We start from the raw sequence: 24907 nt of genomic DNA, 5'->3' as shown, positions 1-24907 counted from the left end.
TACAAGATCAATAGAAGGTGAAGACATTTTTTTCAAAGTAGCTTTATTGTAGGGATTTTTCGTTTTGCTGTGTGGTACAAGGTCACCTGAAACCTTTTATATCTGACTTCCTCGCTTATTGCTCTAAATGCCATTATACTCTTACATTAAAAATATATATAGTGGGATGTTTTTACTGCTATAAATGTTACCCTAATAATCTAAGTAATGCACTAAGATTATAATATCAATGTAGCAAAATTATGCGGAGACATAAATGTGTCCTAACAGACAAATCACTACGTTACATCATAAAAATGTTACATCATAAATGAAATGTTACATCATAAATGAAAGTGCGCAGTTGCTCATGACTCCCCCTAGCGGTATTTTTCTCCAACTACAGCCACTTCCCTCAAAACAACAACACAACGCCATTTTTAGCTGACAGACAGAGGGGACCACTGAGCGAGGCAGAGTTGTTGTGTCAGAAAGACAGAAAGTAGGTCAAGCGTTTGCAAAACACACTGCGCCTTCCAGAAGAGAAGAGACTCGCTGCCTCGAGATATCGCAACAAGCTAACCGAGACCGCGCTGTGTCTTTTGTGTCCAATGTGTTTGATCGGTTGGCCAGCTGGAACGCAGTTTTCTTTTGTCAGTCCCGGTTGACGTGAGATTGATCGCCTTTTTCGCAAGCAACGACTGAAGCTGAAGGTAAGAAGAAGAACCGGGGGTCGGTAACTCGCCGACATTAACTCACTATTTATCGCAATGCTAATGTTAATTAATGTATAATGGTCTGCGTTCGCTGCTACCATTTGCTTTTTTGTTACCCACGTTTTTCTTTCATGTTAACGTGGCTAGTAACTTAGCTAAGCTAACGCTAGCTCGTAACCGTTACATCATGACTTCTTTTGATTCCGTGTGTTCATTGCGCTTGAGTCAGGATAATGTAACGTTAACGTTTTGATCGTGAAACTTCGCCAACAGTGACACGCCAACAGACTTGATATCAGGTGAATAATGTGAAAATGGTAGCTAGCTAAGCTAAATGATATGATTGTGTTTTGAATGGGAGGCGTGTCTCTCCGCTCAGGTGTGAGCTGAGCACTCGTTTCGTGGACAGTAGTGACAGTCATAGGAAGCCTCGTGCTTTAAAACTAAAAGTAAGATATCAACAACATATATTATGATTATTATATTTTATCCTTCATTTATACAGGAAAGGTCCCATTGAGATACAAGATCTCTTATTTCAGGGAGTCCTCCTGATTAATAAACATTCCATGGACTGCAAGCTTTTTTTTTATAGCAGAGTAATTAGAAACAGACTGTATTTCCCACATGTGTCTTTGACCTATGTTGAACAGGCCCCCCCAGAGTTTTTCCCCCACGTAGGAAAATAGGCCAGCCCATCTGGATTTTGACTAACCCATCTTTCGTTTACCCAGGATGAAGAGAGGTCTTCAAGGGAGCGAGGAGGAAGAGGGAGGTGGCACCAGCAGTGGGCCTCAGGAGGGTCTTAAATGCTCCCACAAGCAGAGGAAGGAGGAGGAGGAGGAGTGGCAGGAGGAAGGATTCAGCTGGGAGTGTCTACCACAGGAGATCCTGCTTCACATCTTTCAGCACTTGCCTCTGCTGGATAGGGCCTACGCCTCTCAGGTACACTTAATAATAATGTGCTACAAATCACCGCTTTGAAGGCCTCTATATGGACATTGGTTTTCCAGCAAGCATGACTTGTTTTGCCGAAACCAACAGCTTGTGCTTCAATCTCAGTGGTGAGGTGGCAGCTTGTAGGAACAGAGTAGACTTTGTCATCCGCTTCATCAGAGGATGCGTCATTCCAGTTACGGCTGTATGAGTTATAGCAGCTTGGGTCATTTCTAACACATTTCTGTCATGATATTCCATATAGTTTAAACTATAGATTAAAGAAAATAACGAAACAAATGATTTTAGTTGTATACTGTATATTCTTTATCATAATTTGGTCTTTACTGCTTATGGTCTGCACGTTGTCATATGCATTTTCCCCCTTTGCCAGTGTTTATGTCTTGTCTGTCTGTGGACAGATTTTGTTAGCTCAATCCAGTGTCACAGCATGATGATCATTATTTAATAGAAATGATAGAACACATTCAAATGATCTATGTTGATAACAGAATATAAAATAAACTGGTAAATGACATCAAGAACCTTCAGAAACACATATTGATTAAGCCCAGGTGACCCATTATAGCCCTGTTACAGTGGGGACAAATGGCTAATGAGCTCCAGTTAACTTTACTTTACTTTACTTTATTTCATTTAGCAGACGCTTTTGTCCAAAGCGACTTACAGCATATTACAATATAGCATAAAAATACAGCAATAAAATGCAACAATAAACAACAATAAATAGAAATAAAGACGGGAACATAAAATACACACATCACTTTTCGGAGGGGCCCAGGTGTAGTTCGAAAAAGTGTGTTTTTAGTCTCCGGCGGAAAATGGCCAACGAGTCAGCCAGCATAACAGAGGGGGGGAGCTCGTTCCACCATTGAGGAGCCAGGGAGGAAAAGAGTCGTGAGTGGGCTAAGCGGCCCCCAGGGTCACGTAGTGATGGAGGGGCAAGGCGAGCTGTGCAGGTGGAGGAGCGGAGGGGACGGTTGGTTGTTTGAAAACTAACTAAAGATTGCAGATAGGTAGGGGCTGACCGGTGAACTGCCCGGTAGGCCAGTACAAGGGTTTTGAATTTAATGCGGGCTATAATTGGGAGCCAGTGGAGGTCGCGGAGAAGGGGAGTGACGTGAGAGAATTTAGGTAGATTGAACACCAGTCGGGCAGCTGCGTTCTGGATGAGCTGGAGGGATTGGAAGGCCGAGGCAGGTAGCCCCGCCATGAGAACATTGCAGTAATCAAGGCGGGAAAGAACAAGTGCCTGTACCAGTAGTTGAGTTGCCTCCCTAGTGAGAAATTTTCTGATTTTTCTGATGTTGTGTAGTTGGAACCTACATGAGCGGGCGGTTGCAGAAATGAAAGATGAGGTTGAAAGCTGATTATCCAGTCACAGTTAACCACTGTGACATCTGGATAGAATAGAATTAGAAAACTTTAATGCCCTCATTGAGTCGATTTGTTTTGCAGCTCAAAAACAGTTACAGCAGACAACACTTATTTCAACATTCAGCACACACACATTTTATACTGTGCTATAAAGTACACTATCAAATATCTGCTTGGTAACTCGCAATTTGTAGCATTCTGGGAAACTCTGCAAACTCTCCTTATCTACTTAGCTTGTTATTGTCCCCTAATGTTCTTGTTTAAGACAAAACTGAATTTGTTTAGTCTTAAACTGACTTGTTTTAGTCTTTTAGTTGTTCTAGAGCAGCTGACCCTGGCATGCCAAGACCTGGCTGTCAGGTCAGGGCGTGCGGCCGTGTGCCCTGTCCCCTGGCCCTGTCCCGTGACTGACAGGAAGGCTGGGATAAGACATGACGGCTTCCATGCTGAGGGATGCCGGTAGGCTAGAATAGTTTAGGTCAGGCTGTAGATCAGCTCAACTTTTTTGATTGTTATATAGTTCAGGCTAACATGAGATGAGAGTAGGTTATAGGATAGGGCAGGTTAGGCTGTAGATTATCTGGATTCCTTGTTTTGCTATGTAGTTCCAGGTTAAGGTTGCTCACAGTAGTTAGAATGTCTGCAGCAGTTGTTGCTCATTTAGTTTGGCCGCTGTGCTGCCTGGTTCCGGTGTATGTAACAGGTGTATGCCCTAGGGCTGGGCGTTAATTCAGTACTATCGTTTATCGTCTTTCAGATGTATCACACACTCTCTGTGTGTGTGTGTGTGTGTGTGTGTGTGTGTGTGTGTGTGAAATGTAAAAAATATTTTGGGTGCAACTTTTGCCCCCCGCTGACTAAAAACTGGGGGCATTGCCATTTACCAAATTTTGGGCGTACTTAAAAAAATAGTAATTATAGTGCATAACATTGTGAACAACAGCACTGTTTTTGTGAGTGTGTTCTTCTTCGTCTTCTTCTTCTGGCAACCAGCTTGCAGGTGCTGAGTGTGTGTTAGAGTTGGAAATGGAAATTAAATTAATTGAATGAATGAAAAGAAAATTATCGAAATCTTGGGGGCAATTGTTCCCCCTGAATCATGGATTCTAGGGGCATACTGAAATTTCTTGGGGCATTTCTGCCCTTGCCTCTGGCTAAACTCCTACACGTACGTGTGTGTGTGTGTGTGTGTGTGTGTGTGTGTGTGTGTGTGTGTGTGTGTGTGTGTGTGTGTGTGTGTGTGTGTGTGTGTGTGTGTGTGTGTGTGTGTGTGTGTGTGTGTGTGTGTGTGTGTGTGTGTGTGTGTGGTTGACTGTTGGGGCTGGTGGTTAAATAGCCGCGGCCGGATCTATAAAACTAGGTTCAAGACTAAGAATACGTATGTCTTTGTACATAATTGGAAACAGGCATACTATCGTTCCGCCCCCAGATTTATATAAACCTACTTGTGACTTGTGTGCATGCAGTGTTACATTTTGTAAATCTCAGTCATCACACACACACGACACACACACACACACACACGCACAGTCTCGTATTGTTGAGTGGAGTCTGGCTCAAGGCCACTTTCCTAAGGCTATCTATGATAGTGCATTCTGTCCTAATCCAGTCATATTTTCTCAGCTGGTCCAGGGTAGGGCTGCACGATATTGGAAAAAACTGACATTGCGATATTCCCCACCCCTGCGATATATATTGCGATATGAAAAAATAGAGATTTTCACCAGATTACCAGAATAGCTCTATTTTAAAGAAAATAATACTTCTAGATTGATTTGGGTGATTTTGTAGAGGAGTCCATCTGATATTGGAGGGGAAATTATGTATTTTAATGTTTCTCAACCACTGGGCTGTGGCCTACTGGTAGGCCTCAGAGCACCATCTATCAGGGTTCATACACATTTTGACCAATAGATTTCCATGACTTACATACATGAAAAAGTGAGTGAGTTATGACATTCTACTTTAAAAATGTCACTAGCCTACATTTCACTTAGTGTACTGCAGCTTTTAAAGCCAGGGAAAGACAACATGTATGCCGTATCATCACCATATTTTACCATATCCAACATCTAAGACCATATAGTCTCATATCACAATATTGATATACAATTGATATATTGCCCACCCCTAATATTGAGTGCCAGAATCTACCGTTTCAATAAATCAACAATGAAACACCCCTGCCACTTTACACACTTGGTCTGACCCCCCGGAAACCCCCTCCAGAAACTACCAAGTGGTACACTCCGCATCTCTGGAGTTCCGGTTTTGGAGCGCACCGCAGTACAGACAGAGACGACGATTCACATGTAGCAGCACTGGTGACAAACAATTCATTCGTGAAAAGTAATAAATATACATTTAATTGCCAAGATATGTCTCTTGTCTTTTTATTTTCACTGAAATGTTTGTGTAAATGAGTCGCTATGTATGATTAACTCAACCCAGGTCCTTACACATCAAGAGCGAATATATGGCACGAAATTGCGATGCGAGTTTTGACCCACCTGTCAATCACAGCCACAGATGTGTACACGTCGGAAGCGAACTACTGAAAAATCGACCGTGTTTCGAAAAAATAAACACCGCAATAACGCTCGGCGAAACTTCGCCGTTGGTATGCACGGTTGCATTGACTGATATAGGTTCGGATAATATTATTGACGTGCGAATTAATCGCACGAAAAAAACGCTCCCGATGTGTAGGACCTGGCATCATCAGAGCCTGAGGGGGAGAGAGAGCTGCGGTGATACACGGACAACTTCTCAGTAATAATCACTTTAGCCTTCTTGTCATTATGTTGCTGTCTTGCTTGTTGGTGTTTCAAGAGTAAATATCTCCACTCCACAGACATGTTTGAGTTACAGCAGCCAGCCTGCTAGTGCACTGCAACCTGTGGACACATCCGCCTACGCAATCACATCGTTTACATCCGACGGGCTACTGTCAGCAACGCAACATAAGCAAAAATAATTCAATTTAGCTCTCTGTCCATTTTGTTGTGTTGAAGCTAAGCACTAAATGAGTGAGTACAGTAGTAGGGCATCTCTCACCTTTGAGAGAGACTGCATTTCACTCAGTAGGCTACCCCTAAAGTGAGAGTTTATCAAGCAAAATGACGAGTTAATTTACTTTTAACATCGCACGCCCTGCGATGTGACTATTGCGCATGCGCACATCGCGATGACGATGTGTAAACGATATATCGTGCAGCCCTAGTCCAGGGATTCAAACAGGCAATCTCTAAGCCACAATCCTGTTATTGTAACCTTGAGCCAGTTGCAGAAAGCATGGCTTGTTGTCACCCCAGCAAAAGGAGTTTGAATGATAATGGATTTCCTTAAACAATATCCTTCAGGTATTCAGTTTCCTACTAGCAGGACAGATTGGTTGCACATGTTGGGTGTTTGCTCTTTTCTCCAGGCTACAATAGACCCTTCTCACGGGGGCCATTTTGTGTCGAAAAGGCAGAATAAACACAGGTGCAAGCAAAACACTAACGAGGGTTTCCAAATTCCAATCATGGACGTTGGAAACCCTCATTAGTGTTTCTGTGTTTACCCTGCCTTTTCGACACAAAATGCCCCCCGTGAGAAGGGTGTATTGTCACACCAAAGCATAATGTAGAGAAAAGTAACTAAAGCATTCTGATCCCACCTGTATGCTTTTGTCCATTCTGTTCACAATGATATACTAAATCTCATATTCACCTTTACAGAATATAGGGGTCATGTCAGAGAAGAATGAAAAATCATCGGATCATAATATTTAGATCATGTCGGTCCTAACCTGATTTCACCATACAGGTGTGCCGTGGCTGGAACGATGCTTTTCACATGCCAGAGCTGTGGCGCTGCTTTGAGTTTGAGTTGAACCAGCCGGCCAGCTCGTACCTGAAGGCCACACACCCAGACCTCATCAAGCAGATCATCAAGAGGCACTCCAACCACCTGCAGTATGTCAGCTTCAAGGTAAGGAGAGAGGGGGAGGTGGGCGGAGTTGGTGACAGGAGGGAGAGGAGCGGTTTGGGGGTGGGTGCGATAAAATAAAAGTGATGGAGGAAGAGACATGTCTGAGAGGAGTGTGTGGTGGAGTGATTGCTGGGCTAAAGGGAATCTCTTTGTCTTGTTCAAGCTTCACTCTGTCACAGTGCAGCGTGACTCATGTGATGTGTTTTGTGTGTAGGTGGACAGCAGCACCCAGTCTGCAGAGGCGGCGTGCGACATTCTCTCCCAGCTGGTCAATTGTTCTCTGAAGACTTTGGGGCTCATCTCCACAGCGCGGCCCAGCTTCATGGAGCTGCCCAAGGTAAGCTGCGTTCAACACTCCACATTCAGCAGCTTAAAGCCAGACGGGCGCAAAAAAGACGGCGCATATCGCTCCTCTCCCCGGGCCTCGTAAAACACCCACTTCTACTCTATGGATGCATCATGTCTTTATGTGCCACCAACGTGGGACGTGCTAAGTAGGACGTGATGTCTTTGTGGCGTGTCTGTGTCTTTATGGAGACACGTTATGTGAACACAATCGTTCACAACAAACAATACATGATAGAAACTTACACCGCGGGTTGAGATGATCTGATTACATTAAGAGCACTCTGCTGCATAAACTTGCTGCATATCGATGAGGAAAATCTGATTGAAACTGATCTTGAACCTATAACTCTTTAATGCTTTAATTAAGATGCACACTTCTTTTTTTATTTTTTTAATCTTTATCTTAACCTTGTCAAGTGCTTTGTCACAAAGTGTTTTGTATTTAAGGCGCCAGCTATAGTATAGTAAAGTTGGCTTGTTTTGTAGCTCACCCTACAGCAGGCGTATCCAAAGTGCGGCCTTGGGGCCAATTGCGGCCTGCGGACTGATTTTAAGTGGCACTCAGCTTGTCTCTCAAAATAGACTAATATGTGGCTCCTCCACACAGTATTGGTTAATCAAGCAAGTTCAATTATAATTTTTTTCCCTTCACCTAATGATGACAGCACTATCATACAGTTTGTACAAGCACCAGGTAGGAACAGCACATGCAGAACTAATGTTTTCAAAATACTAGTACAATTGTATGTGATTTTTTATTTAATTTTTTGTATAACCCATAGAGACACTGCGGAGCGCGTCATCATTCAGAAACCACGCCCAAAACGGGGGGAAACAACCCCCCCCCCAATCCTGGCATTCGCGTGCATGGTCACGTGTTGCACACACAGATCATATATACGGAAGTTGAACACTCCAACTTACTTCCTTGACAGCTAGATCCACATTTTTCTTCTCGCCAATTCTCAATGGCTTCCTTGTTTTGCTCGGGAGTACAAGAAAACTTTAATTGGCGATTTCTTTACATTTGTTGTCTGCGCAGCCCCACCACACAACAGCTTTTGGCTATGTTTAATTCAAGGAAAATGACGCTGGTGTATGGCAGTGAATGGAGAGCTTTCCCCCGTGATGGGCGTGGCCTATTTCATGCAGTGTTCTCTATATGATGCGAGAAGCAGCTGCCCCCCCCCCCCGCCCGGCATTTTCACATGATCTAATCTGCCCCCCATTCAAAAAGGTTTGGACACCCCTCCCCTACAGGGTCTGGCCATTGAAAAGAGAATATCTCTCTGGGGGTGAATAAAATAGATTGGGTTATTGTCGTATTAAGTGTCACGCATCGTGATACTTAATACGACAATAACCCGATGGGCAAAAAAACTCCCATTCAGCGATCATATGCAGCATAGAGAAGATGTGGTGTCAAGTTCTACCTCATGAATGTGACTGAAACACAATGAATCACACAAGGTACTGTACATACTGTACGTGTTGTTTCTTCCGCTCCTGTCCCAACAGTCCCACTTCATCTCAGCGCTGACGGTGGTCTTCGTCAACTCCAAGTCCCTCTCCTCCCTGAAGATCGACGACACGCCCGTGGACGACCCCTCCCTCAAAGTCCTGGTGGCCAACAACAGCAACACGCTCAAACTGCTCAAAATGAGCAGCTGTCCCCACGTTTCACCCGCAGGTACTGACCGTTCCAGGGCAGATCTGATAAGAAACTAGAGGAAGAGCGATTCATCTGAAATGAACTCCTGGGGGGTGCAGTGGTAAGCGCTGTCGCCTCACAGCTCGAAGGTCCTGGGTTCGATTCCCACCTGGGACGTTGTGAACGCTGAAGGAGTGCGTGCCCGTCCGCATGTCCTCGAGTGCCCACCGCCTGGGTGGGGTCATCAAAAGGGCCTTTCTGTGTGGAGTTTGCATGTTCTCCACGTGCCTCCCGGGGGTTTCCTTCATATAGGAACCCCCTTCACCAAAACATGCAATATCCTGGTTGCTAATGTGGTTCCTCCTCTGGTCGTTAAGGGCGCCTGTTCAGAGGGAGGGGAACTGGTTGGAATAGCGTGATCCTCCCACGTGCTATGTCCTACCGGTGAAGCTTCCCCTGTCAGGTGAAAAGAAGCGGCTGGCTAACTGCCCATGTCTCGGAGGAAGCATGGAGCCAGTTTCGGCTCTCCCCAGATCGGCAGAGGGTGGAGTAGCAACCAGGATAAATAAATTAAATTAGCACTAATGAGGGATAAAAATGGGATAAAAAATCAGTTGAAAAAAAAAAAAAATCTGAAATGAACTCCTAAAATTCACCTCTATTTCCTCTGCATCCCAGGTATCCTGTGCGTTGCTGACCAGTGCCACGGCCTGCGAGAGCTCGCTCTGAACTATCACCTGCTGAGCGACGAGCTGCTCATCTCGCTCTCCTCGGAGAAGCACGTCCACCTGGAGCACCTGCGCATCGACGTGGTGAGCGAGACCCCCGGCCAGCACTTCCACACCATCAAGAGGAGCAGCTGGGACGCCATGGTGCGCCACTCGCCCAAGTTCAAGCTGGTCATGTACTTCTTCCTGTACGAGGACGAGTTCGGCCCGTTCTTCCGCGACGAGACGCCCGCCACGCACCTGTACTTCGGCCGCTCCGTCAGCAAGGACGTGCTGGGCCGCGTCGGGCTCCACTGCCCCCGCCTGGTGGAGCTGGTGGTGTGCGCCAACGGGCTGCGGCCGCTGGACGAGGAGCTGCTGCGCATCGCCCAGCGCTGCACGCAGCTGTCGGCCGTCGGGCTGGGCGAGTGCGAGGTGTCGTGCAGCGCCTTCGTGGAGTTTGTCAAGATGTGCGGCGACCGGCTGACAGAGCTCTCCATCATGGAGGAGGTACTGGTTCCGGATCACCGCTACGGGCTGGACGACATCCACTGGGAGGTGTCCAAGCATCTGGGCCGGGTGTGGTTCCCAGACATGATGCCCACCTGGTAGAGCTTCGGGTGACGGCGTAGATTTAGGGTTGGATATGAGTGTGTGTGTGTGTGTGAGAGAGAGAGAGAGGGAGAGTTTGAGTGTATACAAGGACTCGTGGAGAGCTACGGTTTTGGAAACTTTGCTCATCTAGCTCCTCTTTCTGAGATGGATCCTTTCCCAACCACTACTACTCATATAGTGTTCTCCCTGAGCACACGCAGAAATGACAATCATACGTTTGGATGTGTGGTTGATATAACATTGAGAGAATTTGATAACAATTTATTTTTAAAGTACATACAACACTGATTTCAACCCTTCCCCACCACTCTACACACATGGATTTTTTTTGTAGTCTTTGTGTATGTAAATACATTTATTTTGGTCCCGCCTATAATATTAAGCACTTTGTCCTCTGACCCCGTTAATACCCAGTAGATTAGTTCTGCCTATGAGATGTAATACCCAGTAGGTTTTGTCATGCCTAGGCTGGCTGTGAAGATTGTTCGAGATTGGCATGTTGGTCACTTGAAAGCTAAAGCAATGGATGCACAACCAGTGCTGAGTCCAGCCCCGACAACACAACGGCAAAACGTTTTATTTAAATGGAAACGGTGGTGCGTTGAACAACACCTTGTTCGAACCACTGCCTTTTTAAATGGCGGTGTTTATATATACACGTCGCTGCTGATTGGGTAACACCTCTGACACACCCACCAAACGATAGACAACGTACCTCAAAAGCCTGCTGCGCCGATAGTTAAGGTAGGAAACATGACGTTCAACTCGGGAACCGTAGCAAAACAGTATTGCTACAGCTCATTCAGAGGGGTGGAGCTGTGTGTTTCCCTCTCTGAATGGTTTCAGCTCCCAAGTTTCCCAGGGGAGTTATGTGCATATCTGCATACTCCCGATTTTCACGCGAGTCTCTCTATTTGTAACCCTTCTTCCTGCTGTGCTCCCGATTGGTCAAGTCTCCGGTTAATCTCCCGATTTCAATCAAATGGCTGTCGCGGGCTCAGTTCGAAAGCCAGAGTGAAGTTAAGTATCTGGTGTCGTCTGAAACTAAGAAGACCTCAGGAATCAATGTCATGCTCGCTTGTCGGGGAGGGGGGCTAAATAACGCTACAAAGTTTGGCAAAATTTTGGTGAGGGAAAAACTGGCACGGCCATTTTCAAAGGGGTCCCTTGACCTCTGACCTCAAGAATACAGTACAGATACATGAGCATTTTTCAACAATGGATCGATCGGATCACAGATCACATCGACAGATCTGATTTGGGGGGTGGGGGGTGCCGATACCCCGGAAAAACTCCCTCTTTCACAGCCGAATGTTGGCAGGTATGGTTATGTATAAAGTTAGGGACTTTGGCCATAATCATGTTATCCTATGAGAGTAATGTTTGACCATATATTTCATGTGTAATATACATTAGCTACATTTCTGTGTTGCTTGACCCATGTTCCTATCTTGTAAATGTCAAAAGTGTTGATACAAAACAAATGGGGAGTGTGTGTGCTTGCGTGCGTGTGTGTGTGTTTGTGTGTGTGTAGACGTCATGTATACAATATATCGTTATAGTTTACTGAATCCTATGCACTTTTCCCATATTGAAGGATCATAATTTTAGTTAACTTGAGCAGCAATGTCAGTAGGGCATGAAATTAACAAAAGTCCCAACCAGCCAAAAAATGGTCAAATGTGGCTGCTGTTATTATTCATGTTGGTAATTCTGTCATTTCTGAGTCTTTGGGCTTATTAAAATTCTAGGGAATAAAATTGGCGGGTGACGTTCTTCTGAATTTGACAAAACGGTTGACAAAAATAAATAAATAAAAATCATCGTGCCCTGTCGTTATATTGTTCGCTAGTTAGTTGTTATGTACCATAACCTGTATCTCCAGAGGACCCCGTTTACAGCACAATCAGCCATGCTAACAGTCCATACAGGCAATAGTTTGCTTAAACAGGTGAAAGAGCGATTCTGTGATGTTCAAAATAGAAAGAAGAAAATGTACTTAGACTAGTGTGGGGCTGCACAATTATGAGTCATAGGCTGACCAAGACCAATGGCATTTGGTTGAACATTTATACACCTTGATGATGGCAGAAGAATGTTAATAACATTAAACAACATTCAAATTAAACCAGTATGGGCATCTCATCCAGGTAGGGTAGCACACCTGGATGTTTGCTAACTGAAGAATATTGATTCAAAGGTGAAGCTGATAGCTTTAATTGTTGGGAGAAAGAGTACTGTGTGAATAATTGTGCAGCCCTAAAAATGACAGTGAATGTTGATTAAACCGAATGTTTGCCTGGATGTCTAAGAATGAAAAATAAAAGTATATACACTAATGGAGTGTTTGTTTGTTTTGCAATGGAGTGAAAGATCTGCCTTAATGTGGATTAATCAAGGACATTTCCTATGGCAGGGGTTTTCAAAGTCTGAGACTGGGCGACAACTGAATTGCTCTTGATAGCGGACATTGAAATGAATTATTATGAAAAGGTAACACACAAGCTTTTCAAACAAACGTTTCCCACATACCACAAACACTGTGCCCAGCGCAGCGATTTTATTAACCAAATTGCTCTTGATAGCGGACAATAAATGAAAATAAATTACTGTAGCTTCTATAACGCCAATGAAAACACAAGCTTTTAACACACAATCGATTTTTAAACATTTATTTCAAAACATCATTGTAAAATGCAGGCCTTTAGCCAAAGCTTCAATAACAGAGCTTGCAAATGAAAACTCTTAACAATTATAAAATTAAAAATACAATAGGCTACAGTAACAGCACATAGGCCTTGATCGCATTTAATAATCCTTTTGCGTTCGACAAGGTAACTAGCCCTACCACGGCGGGCCGGACTATCCAAAAATTTTCAAATAAAATAATCAAATCAATCCAAAAATTTAACTTTGAAGTTGTATGGTATAAACACTGACGTAAGGGACGGACGGAGGGATTCGCTCAGCTACTATTCTCATGGACGGTGCAAACTAACTGGTGCTTTGTTGTGTCTTTATTTTATTATTTCGTTAAACACGCATTACTGTTTATACCATTTTAGGACCCTATATTATCATAATAGCATGATTTGTTCTCAAATAGGCTATTCAACTATCACGCGCAGTGCACGATGGGTAATGGGGACTGAACAGACTTGGTGGATGTTGTTTTTTTGCCTCTACATTCTGCAGAGAGATAACATAACCCGTGTTTAACGCGATAATGAAATAAAGACGTAAAAAAGGCACCAGTTTAGTTGCACCGGCGGGAATGAGAATATAGCTGAACTCTCTCCGTGGTGCGTTATTTCGAATCGCACATAGGCTCCGCAATAACCACTGTGCCCTGTGCCCGCCTATTACGATGGTTTCACTCAATTCCAGACGCACGTTGCCGCCACCTACTGGACGAAATGTGCAGTCAGTATGGCAGGAGTACTGGGATGGTCAAGAAACTGGTGGGTTGGAAACGAAGGGAAGAAAGCATTATCACCCGTTTAAGAATAGGTCATACAGCTCTCAATCATACATTACATAAAATAGGCAAGCACCCTGATGGGAAATGTACACACTGTAGCCAACCAGAAACTGTTGAACATATACGTTTACACTGTAGGAAATACGATACAGAAAGGAATACTATGTTTCAGGCATTGAGAATGGCAAAACATCAAGATTTTTCATTGCCAGGTTTATTAGGGAAAACAGCAGGTAGCATTTATATGCATGTTATTAAGTTTCTTAAAGAAATTGGGGTAGACACAAGAATTTAAGAGTAGTTGTTTTGTTTTTGTTTGTTTTGTTTTGAATCCCCTGTTCCACAATCCAGTCCAGTTGGTGGCGGTAATGCACCTTTAAGTTGGTTGCCAACCGCCATAAAACACTAAAGAAGAAGAAGAAGAAGAAGAAAGTCTCTTCTCGGCATACGTTGCATACCGAGTGGGCGGATGCAGCCCAGCCCAGCTGGCACTGAGCCCGCCCCCAGGCCAATTACATTATTATCATCGAGGCGAATAGCTCAACAAGGATTAGCACGTAGCATACTACACCATCTCCAAAATAGTGGTGGTGAGAGGTGATGCTGGGGGTGGCTGGAATGACGGGCAGGTAACGTTAACAAGATGTTTCTAAACTAGCGTAACGCAAGTTTGTTAGTTAACCTAAACACCGACGCACCTTCATCATCATCAAATACGATTGGCTGAACAACTGATCTCTAGCTACGTTAGCATGAGCAGCAAAGGTGTCATTCTCGGTTAAACTGGGCAATGTTTTGCATGCTGTTGTTGTACTGTAGTTTAACCATGGAGCTGAGTTTAACAATTGGTCACGTCACCAGCTAAAGTTAAGCGAACAGAAGCGCTAACGTTAAACGTAGTTGCCTTGCCTGTCTCTTTTCAGCTAACGTTAGCTAGCCCCTGCTACAAATTAGATAGATAGTCCCGTTCACGTTTGCACGGAGAGCACAGGATGCAACAGTCCCGAATCCATTTAATCTGGCTACTCCCCTCTAAAACATACCCATATTGAAATAGAGTTACCGTTTTGAAAGTTTGGGATCCAGTCCTCAACAATTCAACATGTTACATTCACTAATCAGCCCTTACATTACAACAACAACAATCAAATATCAACTTGTCTGGTCTCTTGACTTGCTCGCTCAGAGACAAAGTACATGGACGAAGAAAAATTAAAGTAATTCAACTCAAAGAGTTGGTTGGGTCACGACTATTTGTAGTTACCAAACGTATCTAAAATGTACACACAGAGACTCAAGACGGACATTATTGACATCACTTTTTAACTCGACAGAAAATATTTGGAATGGCATAGGATTCATCTAACCAAGTCCTTGTTGATAACTAGGATATGAGCTCCAATGTCTTCATCGAAGATGCCTTGAAGTGTGTTAGTGTGGGTGTGGCATATTCAGTGCTTCCATATTTCCTTATTACTAAATTAGGTCATGAACAAGAGCCAGTGAGGCAACATGCCGCCATCATGGATCCACACAATATTTGTGGTTTCCATGGTGACGGGCGGCTGCTGTAACAAGCACAGTGGGCTATGATGAAATGAGAGACCTCGGTCCAGCTGTTTGGAATTGAATCACGATGAGACGAGGTCTCACTTTGGTGCATCTCTGATTGTAAATAATGTCTTTTACTTTTCAACGTGCAGCATGGCAAACGCCCTGGCCAACGCGGCCTGCGAGCGCTGCAAGAGCGGCTTTGCTCCTGCGGAGAAGATCGTCAACAGTAATGGAGAGCTGTACCACGAGCAGTGTTTCGTGTGTGCCCAGTGCTTCCAGCAGTTTCCAGAGGGACTCTTCTATGAGGTAGCTCTCTGGAATAAATGATATTCAGAAAACATCATACAGTATATGTGTATACACACACACACACACACACACACACACACACACACACACACACACACACACACACACACACACACACACACACACACACACACAAATACACACAAATGAAGAGCATAGGTTTTCAAAGTGGGAGGCCTCCCCAGGGGGGCTCTAAGCAGTTTCAGGGGAGGCTCAGTGAATGAAAGTGAAGGAAATATGACATTAGTTATTATTACATTAGTTACCAAAAGGTGATCACCTAGAGTTGCCTAAATCATGTGTGTGATTTGGTTAAAGAGATAGTTCAGAGATACAGTTTTGAGGAATATTACTGCTTTCCCATGAGTCATGTATTTGGTGTAGTCTGAAGTGTGTCCAACAGCAATATCAGACTTAAATTGGTTTAATAGTTGAGTCAGTGTCTATTGGATCAAATTACCTAATCATGATCCCAGACTAGAGGCATCCAGAAATTGGGCAAGGGGCACACCTTTTTCCAAGCTTTGTCTGTCTCAGAGCTCCTACACACCACCGACGAGTCTAAGCGATAAACTCGCAGGTACTCGCATGTACTCGCAACTCGCCCTGCAGCTTGGTTGGCTGCCTTGCTGTATTCCCGTCTTCAATTGGTCTATTTCGGTTTTGGCCCCTCCTCTCGTCTTGTCGCCTGCGATGTCTTGACGTCAGGTATCCCAGCATGCTTTGCAAGCTGGTGAGCGACAAGATGGCAGCGAGGGAAGGAGGGGCATTTCGAAATCGACCAATTGGAGACGGAAATACAGCAAGGCAGCCAACCACGCTGTAGCAGTGGGGCAGGGCTTACTGGGCGAGTTCGAGTTCATGTGAATTTATCGCGGGCGGTGTGTAGGAACCGTTAGTCTGCGTGTGTGCATTTGTGTGTTAGTCCTTGCAAATATATCAAGTGCATTTTTGTCTTCATTGGTGTGGTATCTGTTTTTCCTTTGCAGTTTGAAGGCAGGAAGTACTGCGAGCATGACTTCCAGATGCTCTTTGCTCCTTGCTGTCACCAATGTGGTGAGTATCACAGGAACTCACACATACACTTTCCTGTCAAGTCGTAAGCTTCACTTATAAGGTACCAAAAACAAAACAAAACAAAAATACATTGAAAAAATATTTTCTTTAAATCCGCTTTTTTACGTTTTGGTCAGAGTGAAATGTTATGTGCTCTCTCCTGTTTCTAAATATATCTGAACCGTTTGGTTTGAACAAGTAAAACTATTTTTATAAGCATTTTACGAAATGTCTATGGGAAAATAAATGACGGATGAAAATCTCTGGTACCGTGCTGAAGCAGGAAGTAGGCGGTCACTTTGGCTCTCTATAGTGTAGTCAATGTAGTGTAAAATGTAGTCAAGTCATACTTACACCTGCCTCAGGCTCATTTCCCTCTTCTTGTCGTCCCAAGGGGAGTTCATCATTGGCCGTGTGATTAAGGCCATGAACAATAGCTGGCACCCTGACTGCTTCTGCTGTGTCCTTTGCCAGGCTGTGCTTGCCGACGTGGGATTTGTCAAAAACGCTGGCAGGTTGGTGGTACCCCATCCTAGTAATTACATTGTTAATTAAGCAATATCACACGAGAGGGAGTGCATTGTTGGCTAATATTGGCACTGCTGTGATTCGGTCGCAGGCACGAGGCCGCAGGCCGAGTGCCGTAGATAATCACAGCAGTGCCAATATTAGACAACAATGCACGACCTCGAGTGTGATATTGCTTTTATACAACAGTTCTATTAAACAAAGCTGATTAAAAAAATGACAAAAAGCTGAGAAAATAGATGATTTCTGTATTTATTCCTCCGCCAACAAAAATAGTCCCCCCAGCTTTCCCTTTGCAGAAAATGTAGCCTAATCAGCCTAATTAACTGCAGGCTGTCTACTTTACTACTGTCTACTCTACAGCTGTGAAGCATTTTGTTGATTAGGGCAGCTGTGAAGCGGAGTGATCTACACACAGTGAAGCGCCAGTGCATTATCATGAAATATAGGCACTCGTAGGATCCCTCTTGTCCAATCAAATTGCTCGGCCGGAACTACCTGTTGTATAATTGTATTTATACAACAGTTCCTTCCGGTGCTCCAGTAATTTGATTGGTCAGGAGGCATTCCCCGAGTGCTGAAACACAGCATAACAGCACTGGGATGTTTCATGTACCACGCTGTATTTCATGCTGAGATACAGTAACTTGGCAACCCATTAAATAGTGGGTTACACAGACAGGCTAACTCACCGATTTTAGGATTTCAAAGGAGATTGGATTTTAGAGGCACTGTTAAAAAAAAATTGTGATACATTTTTTATTGACATCATTCATTCAGCACAGGTACAAGACATTGTTGACAGACATTAGACAGGATGCATGAGCCCTCCTCCCACCTGCCCACTCAAATCACCCACCCAATACCCATCAGAACATGTGATGAACGACATCATTTTTATTTACCACAAAACAAAAAGAAATAAAAATGAAATAGAGCAGAGCACCCTCTCCACCCAATTTCAAATGAACCACATAACGCTGTCTGTCAGTGACGTCACGTCTTATATTTTGACCAAAGTTGGTATTAAAAATACAAAAGGCGCTTGCTGAGGTATGAGCATCGGTTCAAAGTCAAAGCAATCTTTAGACAAATATTTTCCCATCCCATTCACAAGGTTGATAGTGGAATTAACTTGTTAAAGACAAAGTGTAATATAATGCAAATTTGATGCCCCTTTTGGGCCGAATTTATATTTGAAAATCAATTATTTGATTTGCGTGAAGTCCTTCAAAATGAAAAGAATTGTACTTGAAAAAGTGCTTGAAAGACCTTGAATTTCTGTATTTTGTTCTCCTCTCTTGACCTCAGGCACCTGTGTCGCCCGTGCCATAACCGTGAGAAAGCCCGCGGCCTGGGCAAGTACATCTGCCAGAAGTGCCACGCCATCATCGAAGAGCAGCCGCTCATGTTCAAGAATGACCCCTACCACCCTGACCACTTCAACTGCAACAACTGTGGGTCAGTCTTACACCACTGCTTTAACGATAGCTCAGTTCCACGTCAAAATGTAAGCACGAGACTGCAGTGTTGGGGGTAACTCATTACAAAAGTAACATATTTAATGTAATATATTACTTTTAGCAGTAACTCAGTAATATAACTTATTACTTATAGGATTTCAGTAATATTATACCAGTTACTTTGTCAAGTAACTCAAGTTACAAATTGAGTTACATTTGATTAAATCAAAGTACATATTTTAAAAAGATACAATCATTTCCTAATCAAACCGTGTGTTTTTATGCAAATAACCATTATAGATGACAATAAGAAAGGAAAAGAATAAAATTTAGAATTTTGTATTGTTTTCACTGACTTCAAGGCGGTTGAAATAATTTTTCGGGATGTTCCGGGGCGGCGATGTCATTCTGCTGCTGCTGTTGTTTTGGTAAAAGTAATGCAAAAGTAGAGTAATAAGTAACGAGTTACTCCACACAGACAGTAATATTGTAAAGTAACGTATCACTTTCAAATGAAAGTAACTAGTAATATGTAGTATATTACATTTTGAAAGTAACTTGCCCAACACTGCGAGACTGGGGCCAAACGCTGCGGCTCTCCCTTTCGTTATGACACTTTTATGAGGCGGAAGCTGTGCTCAAGAGCCAGCTTGTCTCGCCCGCAGAGTGTGCAGCTAGCTGGTTTCTCTCTGTAGGAAGGAGCTGACAGCCGATGCCAGGGAGCTGAAGGGAGAGCTCTTCTGTTTGCCCTGCCACGACAAGATGGGCGTGCCCATCTGCGGTGCCTGTAGGAGGCCCATCGAGGGACGGGTGGTCAACGCCATGGGCAAGCAGTGGCACGTGGAGGTTTGTTGGAGACGAGATGATCTGACGTGCTTACATTTACTCACCCATAAATGGACACACTAATTTCTCAGTTTCTTTATTGTCTGTTCATTCTAGTCAGCACTTTGTGTGCTGAGCAAGGGGACAGTTGCTAGGGACCCGTTTGGACCCAAACATATTTCCTGTCCAGGAAATCAACTTTTGTCCATTTAGAATATTTATGTTGAGTAGAAACGGTCTATACAGGTTGTGTGCTTGGCTGTGTGTGTTTGCAGCATTTCGTGTGTGCAAAGTGTGAGAAGCCTTTCCTTGGTCACCGCCATTATGAGAGGAAGGGACTGGCTTACTGTGAGACTCACTATAACCAGGTAAAAAATAAATAAAAATAATGAAATTAATTTAATTATTTTTATTAATTAAATCAATGTGACCCATCCAGATAACTGTTTGGAATTGTGCCTTTGGTACACATTTGTATCATACGATTGCTAAGACTAAACAAGAACACCAATCATTTGTTTTGTTTAGCCAGATAAACTGATTTGTACTTGTTTTTTTTAATAGCCTCATATTGTGATATCTGCTTATTTTTAAGACCATACACATATATGATACCTACTAAGTAGTTTGCTGTATAAATACCTAACATTTGCTTCTCCATCATCCAGCTCTTTGGCGACGTGTGCTATCACTGCAACCGTGTGATTGAAGGCGATGGTGAGAAGCATCATGACAAAGCATATTTAGTACAGTATTCATATTGAGTCACTACATAAAACTGTTGCTAGGAGTCGTATTCATCCGCACACATACTGTATATATATTATTCATCATTTTCTTCCGTGTGTGTCTCCCCCATAGTGGTGTCGGCTCTGAATAAGGCCTGGTGTGTCAGTTGTTTCTCTTGCTCCACCTGCAACACAAAGCTCACCCTCAAGTAAGTGACACTGGGCATTCTTCAGTTTCTTGTACTAACTGATTCTGTCTGTAGAGGGCATGCACGTGACGTCATAGAGGCCGTGGCCACGCCCACTGAGTGGCAGCAACATATGCGCCCTGTTCGGAATCTGTCCCTATGACAGAAATAGTGGACTATTTAGTGTGTCGCCATTTTTTTTATAGTGTCCAAATTCTCAACTTAATTTGATTCACTATTTAGTCCACTATAAAATACCCACAATGCACAGCGATTTCTAGTGAACAGCGAATGTACCCTACATTTTCACCGGTATACCACAATGCAATGCGGTTGTCTTTACCGAAGGAGAAGAAGAAAGTCATCCATTGTTTGTCCAAACAATGGACTAAGCATTTATATTAAAGCTTTTTTAAATCTTTGAAGAGTGCCTTGGTTCAGCTTTTTATATTATATAATATGATAAAAATCTGGGGAATAGTGAGTGAATGAGTGAACGATTCCGAACGCAGCTTCATCAGTTTGAATGCAGTAATCAGCCTAGATAAATGACACCTGTTGCTCCAAACAACAGGGAGGAACCTGCTCAATGTTTTGCCCCTCAGTCCTGATTGAGGGGGCGTGTTCAGGTGGGAAAGTGACATCCGTGCATGCCCTCTACACTACCAGCTGGTCCAAGCGTCCTCAGATTGTAATTGTCTTGTCTGTTTTTATAACACGCCTGTGTCACTAGTGTCACTAATTGCCTTCCTGCATTTCATTCTCCTCTCCTGCCTCCTTCCCTCTGTGGCTCCTTTCCTCTTCCCTCTTGTCTCACATTTCTCTTCCGACATGCCTCTTTCAAACCACACCTGCTGTGACCCAGAGATAAGTTTGTTGAAATTGACCTGAAGCCAGTGTGCAAGCACTGCTACGAGCACATGCCCGAGGAGCTGAAGCGCCGCCTGGCCCGACGCGAGCGCGACGCCAAAGACCGCAAGAAAAAACCCGCCATCTGTCTGTAGAGTTCGGTTTCTTTTCACCTCCGCACTCCTTCACGTTGTTTTTTTCCCCCCTTTGGGTGGTTGGTACCATCTCTGCATTTCCATTTTTCTGTGGTGCTCATCATTGACCCGCCTTTAGCATGACGGCATGGCGCCATATCTTTCCGTGTTTTTAATTTTCCCAAATGATGATCACCTTGGAGTTTGTTGTATGAATGGCATTCATGTAGGGCTGGAACTTAACGATTATTTTCATAATCGATTAATCTGTCGATTATTTTCTCGATTAATCGATCAGTGGTTCCCAAAGCCCAAGATGACGCCCTCAGATGTCTTGTTTTGTCCACAACTCAAAGATAATATCAGTTTGCTGTCATACAGGAGTAAAGAAACCAGAAAATATTCACATTTAAGAAGCTGGAATCAGAGAATTGAGACCTTTTCTCTTAAAATTGTTTTCAACGATTAATCGATTATCAAAATAGTTGTCGATTCATTTTCTGTCGATCGACTAATCGATTAATCATTGCAGCTCTACATTCATGCAAAAATCCATGAGCAGTGTAGATTCATCATGAGATTGTCTAGATCAGAGGTTCTCAAATGTTTTTCAGCCAAGGACCCCTTACAAGATAGAAAATATACCGTGGACCCCCCTCATTCTGATTGGTGATTTTGGGCTAAGCTTAATTGTTTTTCGTAACGTTGTAACGTTCTTGACTTTCAAATTGATAAGGTTTCTTTGATTAGAATGTAATCCATGAACCATTTTAGATTTAAAGCATAAAATATTTTCTTTGAACTAAAAAAAAAAAAAAGACGTTTTTATTTGTATTTTCCAGAAAACCTTTCGCGGACCCCCTGGCAATGTGCCACGGACCCCCATTTGAAAACCGCTGGTCTAGATTGATGTTTATGAGAATACTTTTAGAGGATATTAGCACTTCTAATCACTTAAAACCTGTTTATGTCTGAGGCAATGGAGCAGCACTGTAGTGATGCTTTGAGCAGCACTGTGTTGATGCTTTGAGCAGCACTGTGTTGATGCTTTGAGCAGCACTGTGTTGGACGGTAAACAAGTAGCTGGTTGTTAAAGTGTGAGGCAGTGGGCAGGAGACAGGCCATTAGATCACAAGTCAAGTGTTCACATTGTCCCCCCCCCCTTCTTTGCAGGAACAAATTTGTTGAGTTTGACATGAAGCCCGTGTGTAAGAAATGTTACGAGAAGTTTCCTCTGGAGCTGAAGAAGAGGCTTAAGAAGCTGGCTGAGGCCATTGGACACAAATAAATGTCTGCATGCCAAAACAACCTGGAGAGATGTCCCGTGTATGTGTTTAATGTTCAAACCTCTATCTGAGAACTGCCGAATCAGATCTTAAGAAGGGCCCAGTATTGAACCATTAGTTATTTTTTGAAATCTTGCTTCTAGGGATGAAATTATCGGCCGATATGGCCATCTTGTCTTATTTATTATTCAGATGACGACATTTTAGCCAATAAGTAACAGCCAATAATACTTTGCATTTGTTATTGTTCTTCTTTACCCCAGGTGTGCATAAAACACAACTTCAAATTTTTTTTTATACAAAAATGTGAAATAATTATCGGTTATCGTATCGGCTGGGGAAAAAAACCATATCGTCCATCCCTACTTTGTTCCCTTGCTTTATAAAACCACTTTCAGTTATCCTGTCATAAAACCATCATGTTAGCAGATGTTTAAGTTTACGAGTTCTTAAAAAAAAGTGTCTTTATTTTTACATTCCAAAAGTGTCTGAAATTGTATTCTCCACCCTTTACCAAGAAATGTAATACCACTGTTAGCATAGTAAATGCTCCTGTATTATAACTACAACATAAGCCGCTAACATAACTGCTATGCTTGGAGTATTTTTGAATGATACTTGTTTTGTGCCTTGAGTATGTGAACTATGTCTTAATATGCAATTGATGTGTAAACTAATTCAAACTATTTTCTGATATACAGTTATGCCATTGCATCTTGCATTGAATACATTTGCCTTAATACACGTATGCAAAGAATGTTCTGAAAGCAGTGGGTTCATGTGCAGTCAGCATCCAGTATCGTCTCTGTACGGCTTCTGTACATTTAAGACCAAGACCACTGTAATGCAAACTTTTTTGATCCCATTAAAAAAAGGTTTTGCTCGCAAACGTTGGGAGATCGACTGTTGAACTCATTAAATAATGCATGTTAAAAATGTAAATGTTCTATTGAAGTGAACTATTGCTTTATGATCTTCAGAGCTGACGGTAGCCTTGTATAGGCTAGTGTTCTCTCCAATGTGTTCCTTTTGGCCAAATCATTGCTCGCAGCTTTCCCGTGGGAAACGGTTCAAAGGAGTAAAGATGAAATGTGAGACTGATTATTTTACATACGGGAACACTTTGATATGCAAATAGAATAAATGAGTCGGCGTAATGCTACATCAGGTTTGATGGGATAAGCTTGCAAAATTATTTAGAGAAATGCCAAACCGTTTGCTAGGATGAGCATGATCATTATGGAACGTTTTGCATTGACATACCTCTGCAGCATGAATTTATCACAGAATTAGCACTTTATTGACTGAAAGAATCACAGTTACACACATATACATATATTCGTATGCATATACAGTACGTGCATATACACATATACATGGTCATGCATGTGTTTTTTTTACCCCCTCACGTGGTGTTAAAATAAAGCACTCACAGCCACTTGGCAGAATCTCATTCTTACTATGAATTCCACACCAAATAGGATATTTTACTTTCATTCATAAGCAGGATATTTATGTTATTCCACTCCATAAATATCATATTAGTGCCACTTGCCCCAGTGCTTTGATCAACAGATATTTACCTGCATTTAAGTCGTCTCCATATCTAACAACCTTACAATTAAATATATATTTGAACAATTAACTTCCGTTCAAGGGTTTAGGTCAAACCAGATGCATTCTGGATGCATGCATGATGGGTTCAACTGGGTAGAAGTCAAGTCAAGTTTATTTGTATAGCCCTAATTCACAAGCATGTCCCAGAGGGCTTCACAGAAAATATGTCTAGCTAATTATAGCTGACACAACAGTAGTAATGATAACACATTGAACAATTGATAAAGAAATATAGAAAACCACTGCACTCCTAGGGTAGAAGCATTATACTTCATCACAGGCCTTGTATATAAAACAATGGCATATTCCATGAGTACAAAAGGAAAAGTGTATGGAAAAAAATCAATAAAAAATCTGCACGTCATCAAAACGTAAGTTCTAATGGGGATTTAAAACTTTGCAACTTATGTAAGGGTCAGTATTTGCACAGCAAAACAACAATTTGGCATCCTGGGTAAGAGAAAATGTGATGCATGAAAAACAAAACAATAATCCCAAGGCCAGTTGAATCATAAATGATAGGACACATGGGAAAGACCAGCTACCAAGTTTAGGCTACTCTGC

At 42.9% G+C, this 24907-nt stretch overlaps 2 protein-coding genes across 2 annotated transcripts; both read left to right on the top strand.

Moving 5' to 3' along the window:
• Positions 1 to 474: 474 nt before the first annotated feature.
• LOC310799697 (F-box/LRR-repeat protein 3-like) lies at positions 475 to 12625 on the top strand. Its single transcript, XM_083662285.1, has 6 exons — positions 475 to 692; positions 1430 to 1640; positions 6840 to 7004; positions 7219 to 7341; positions 8871 to 9042; positions 9682 to 12625. The coding sequence occupies exons 2-6, from the start codon at positions 1431 to 1433 to the stop codon at positions 10320 to 10322; spliced, it is 1311 nt and encodes a 436-aa protein (XP_083518411.1). The 5' UTR covers positions 475 to 692; position 1430; the 3' UTR covers positions 10323 to 12625.
• Positions 12626 to 14295: 1670 nt separating this feature from the next.
• Positions 14296 to 23611, top strand: LOC310799665 (LIM and senescent cell antigen-like-containing domain protein 1). Its single transcript, XM_083662257.1, has 10 exons — positions 14296 to 14435; positions 15510 to 15666; positions 16659 to 16725; positions 17120 to 17240; positions 18565 to 18714; positions 19412 to 19562; positions 19817 to 19909; positions 20210 to 20258; positions 20403 to 20478; positions 22614 to 23611. Exons 1-10 carry the CDS (start codon positions 14407 to 14409, stop codon positions 22726 to 22728), a joined length of 1008 nt encoding a protein of 335 aa, XP_083518383.1. The 5' UTR covers positions 14296 to 14406; the 3' UTR covers positions 22729 to 23611.
• Positions 23612 to 24907: the final 1296 nt, after the last annotated feature.

Source organism: Poromitra crassiceps (genome assembly GCF_964638095.1).
Source record: "Poromitra crassiceps genome assembly, chromosome: 28".
Taxonomy (NCBI): Eukaryota; Metazoa; Chordata; class Actinopteri; order Beryciformes; family Melamphaidae; genus Poromitra; species Poromitra crassiceps.
Note: the sequence above shows the minus strand (reverse complement) of the source record. Positions and strands in the feature narration are given on the sequence as shown.

What these genes read in the sequence shown, in the direction of transcription:
- LOC310799697 (XM_083662285.1), top strand. Translation starts at nt 1,431, where the DNA reads ATGAAGAGAGGTCTTCAAGGGAGCGAGGAGGAAGAGGGAGGTGGCACC. An exon ending in TGCAGTATGTCAGCTTCAAG is followed by an intron (nt 7,005 to 7,218) that starts GTAAGGAGAGAG and finishes TTTTGTGTGTAG; the next exon opens with GTGGACAGCAGCACCCAGTC. An exon ending in GCTTCATGGAGCTGCCCAAG is followed by an intron (nt 7,342 to 8,870) that starts GTAAGCTGCGTT and finishes CTGTCCCAACAG; the next exon opens with TCCCACTTCATCTCAGCGCT.
- LOC310799665 (XM_083662257.1), top strand. Translation starts at nt 14,407, where the DNA reads ATGCTGGGGGTGGCTGGAATGACGGGCAG. An exon ending in TCCTTGCTGTCACCAATGTG is followed by an intron (nt 16,726 to 17,119) that starts GTGAGTATCACA and finishes TGTCGTCCCAAG; the next exon opens with GGGAGTTCATCATTGGCCGT. An exon ending in GTGAGACTCACTATAACCAG is followed by an intron (nt 19,910 to 20,209) that starts GTAAAAAATAAA and finishes TCCATCATCCAG; the next exon opens with CTCTTTGGCGACGTGTGCTA.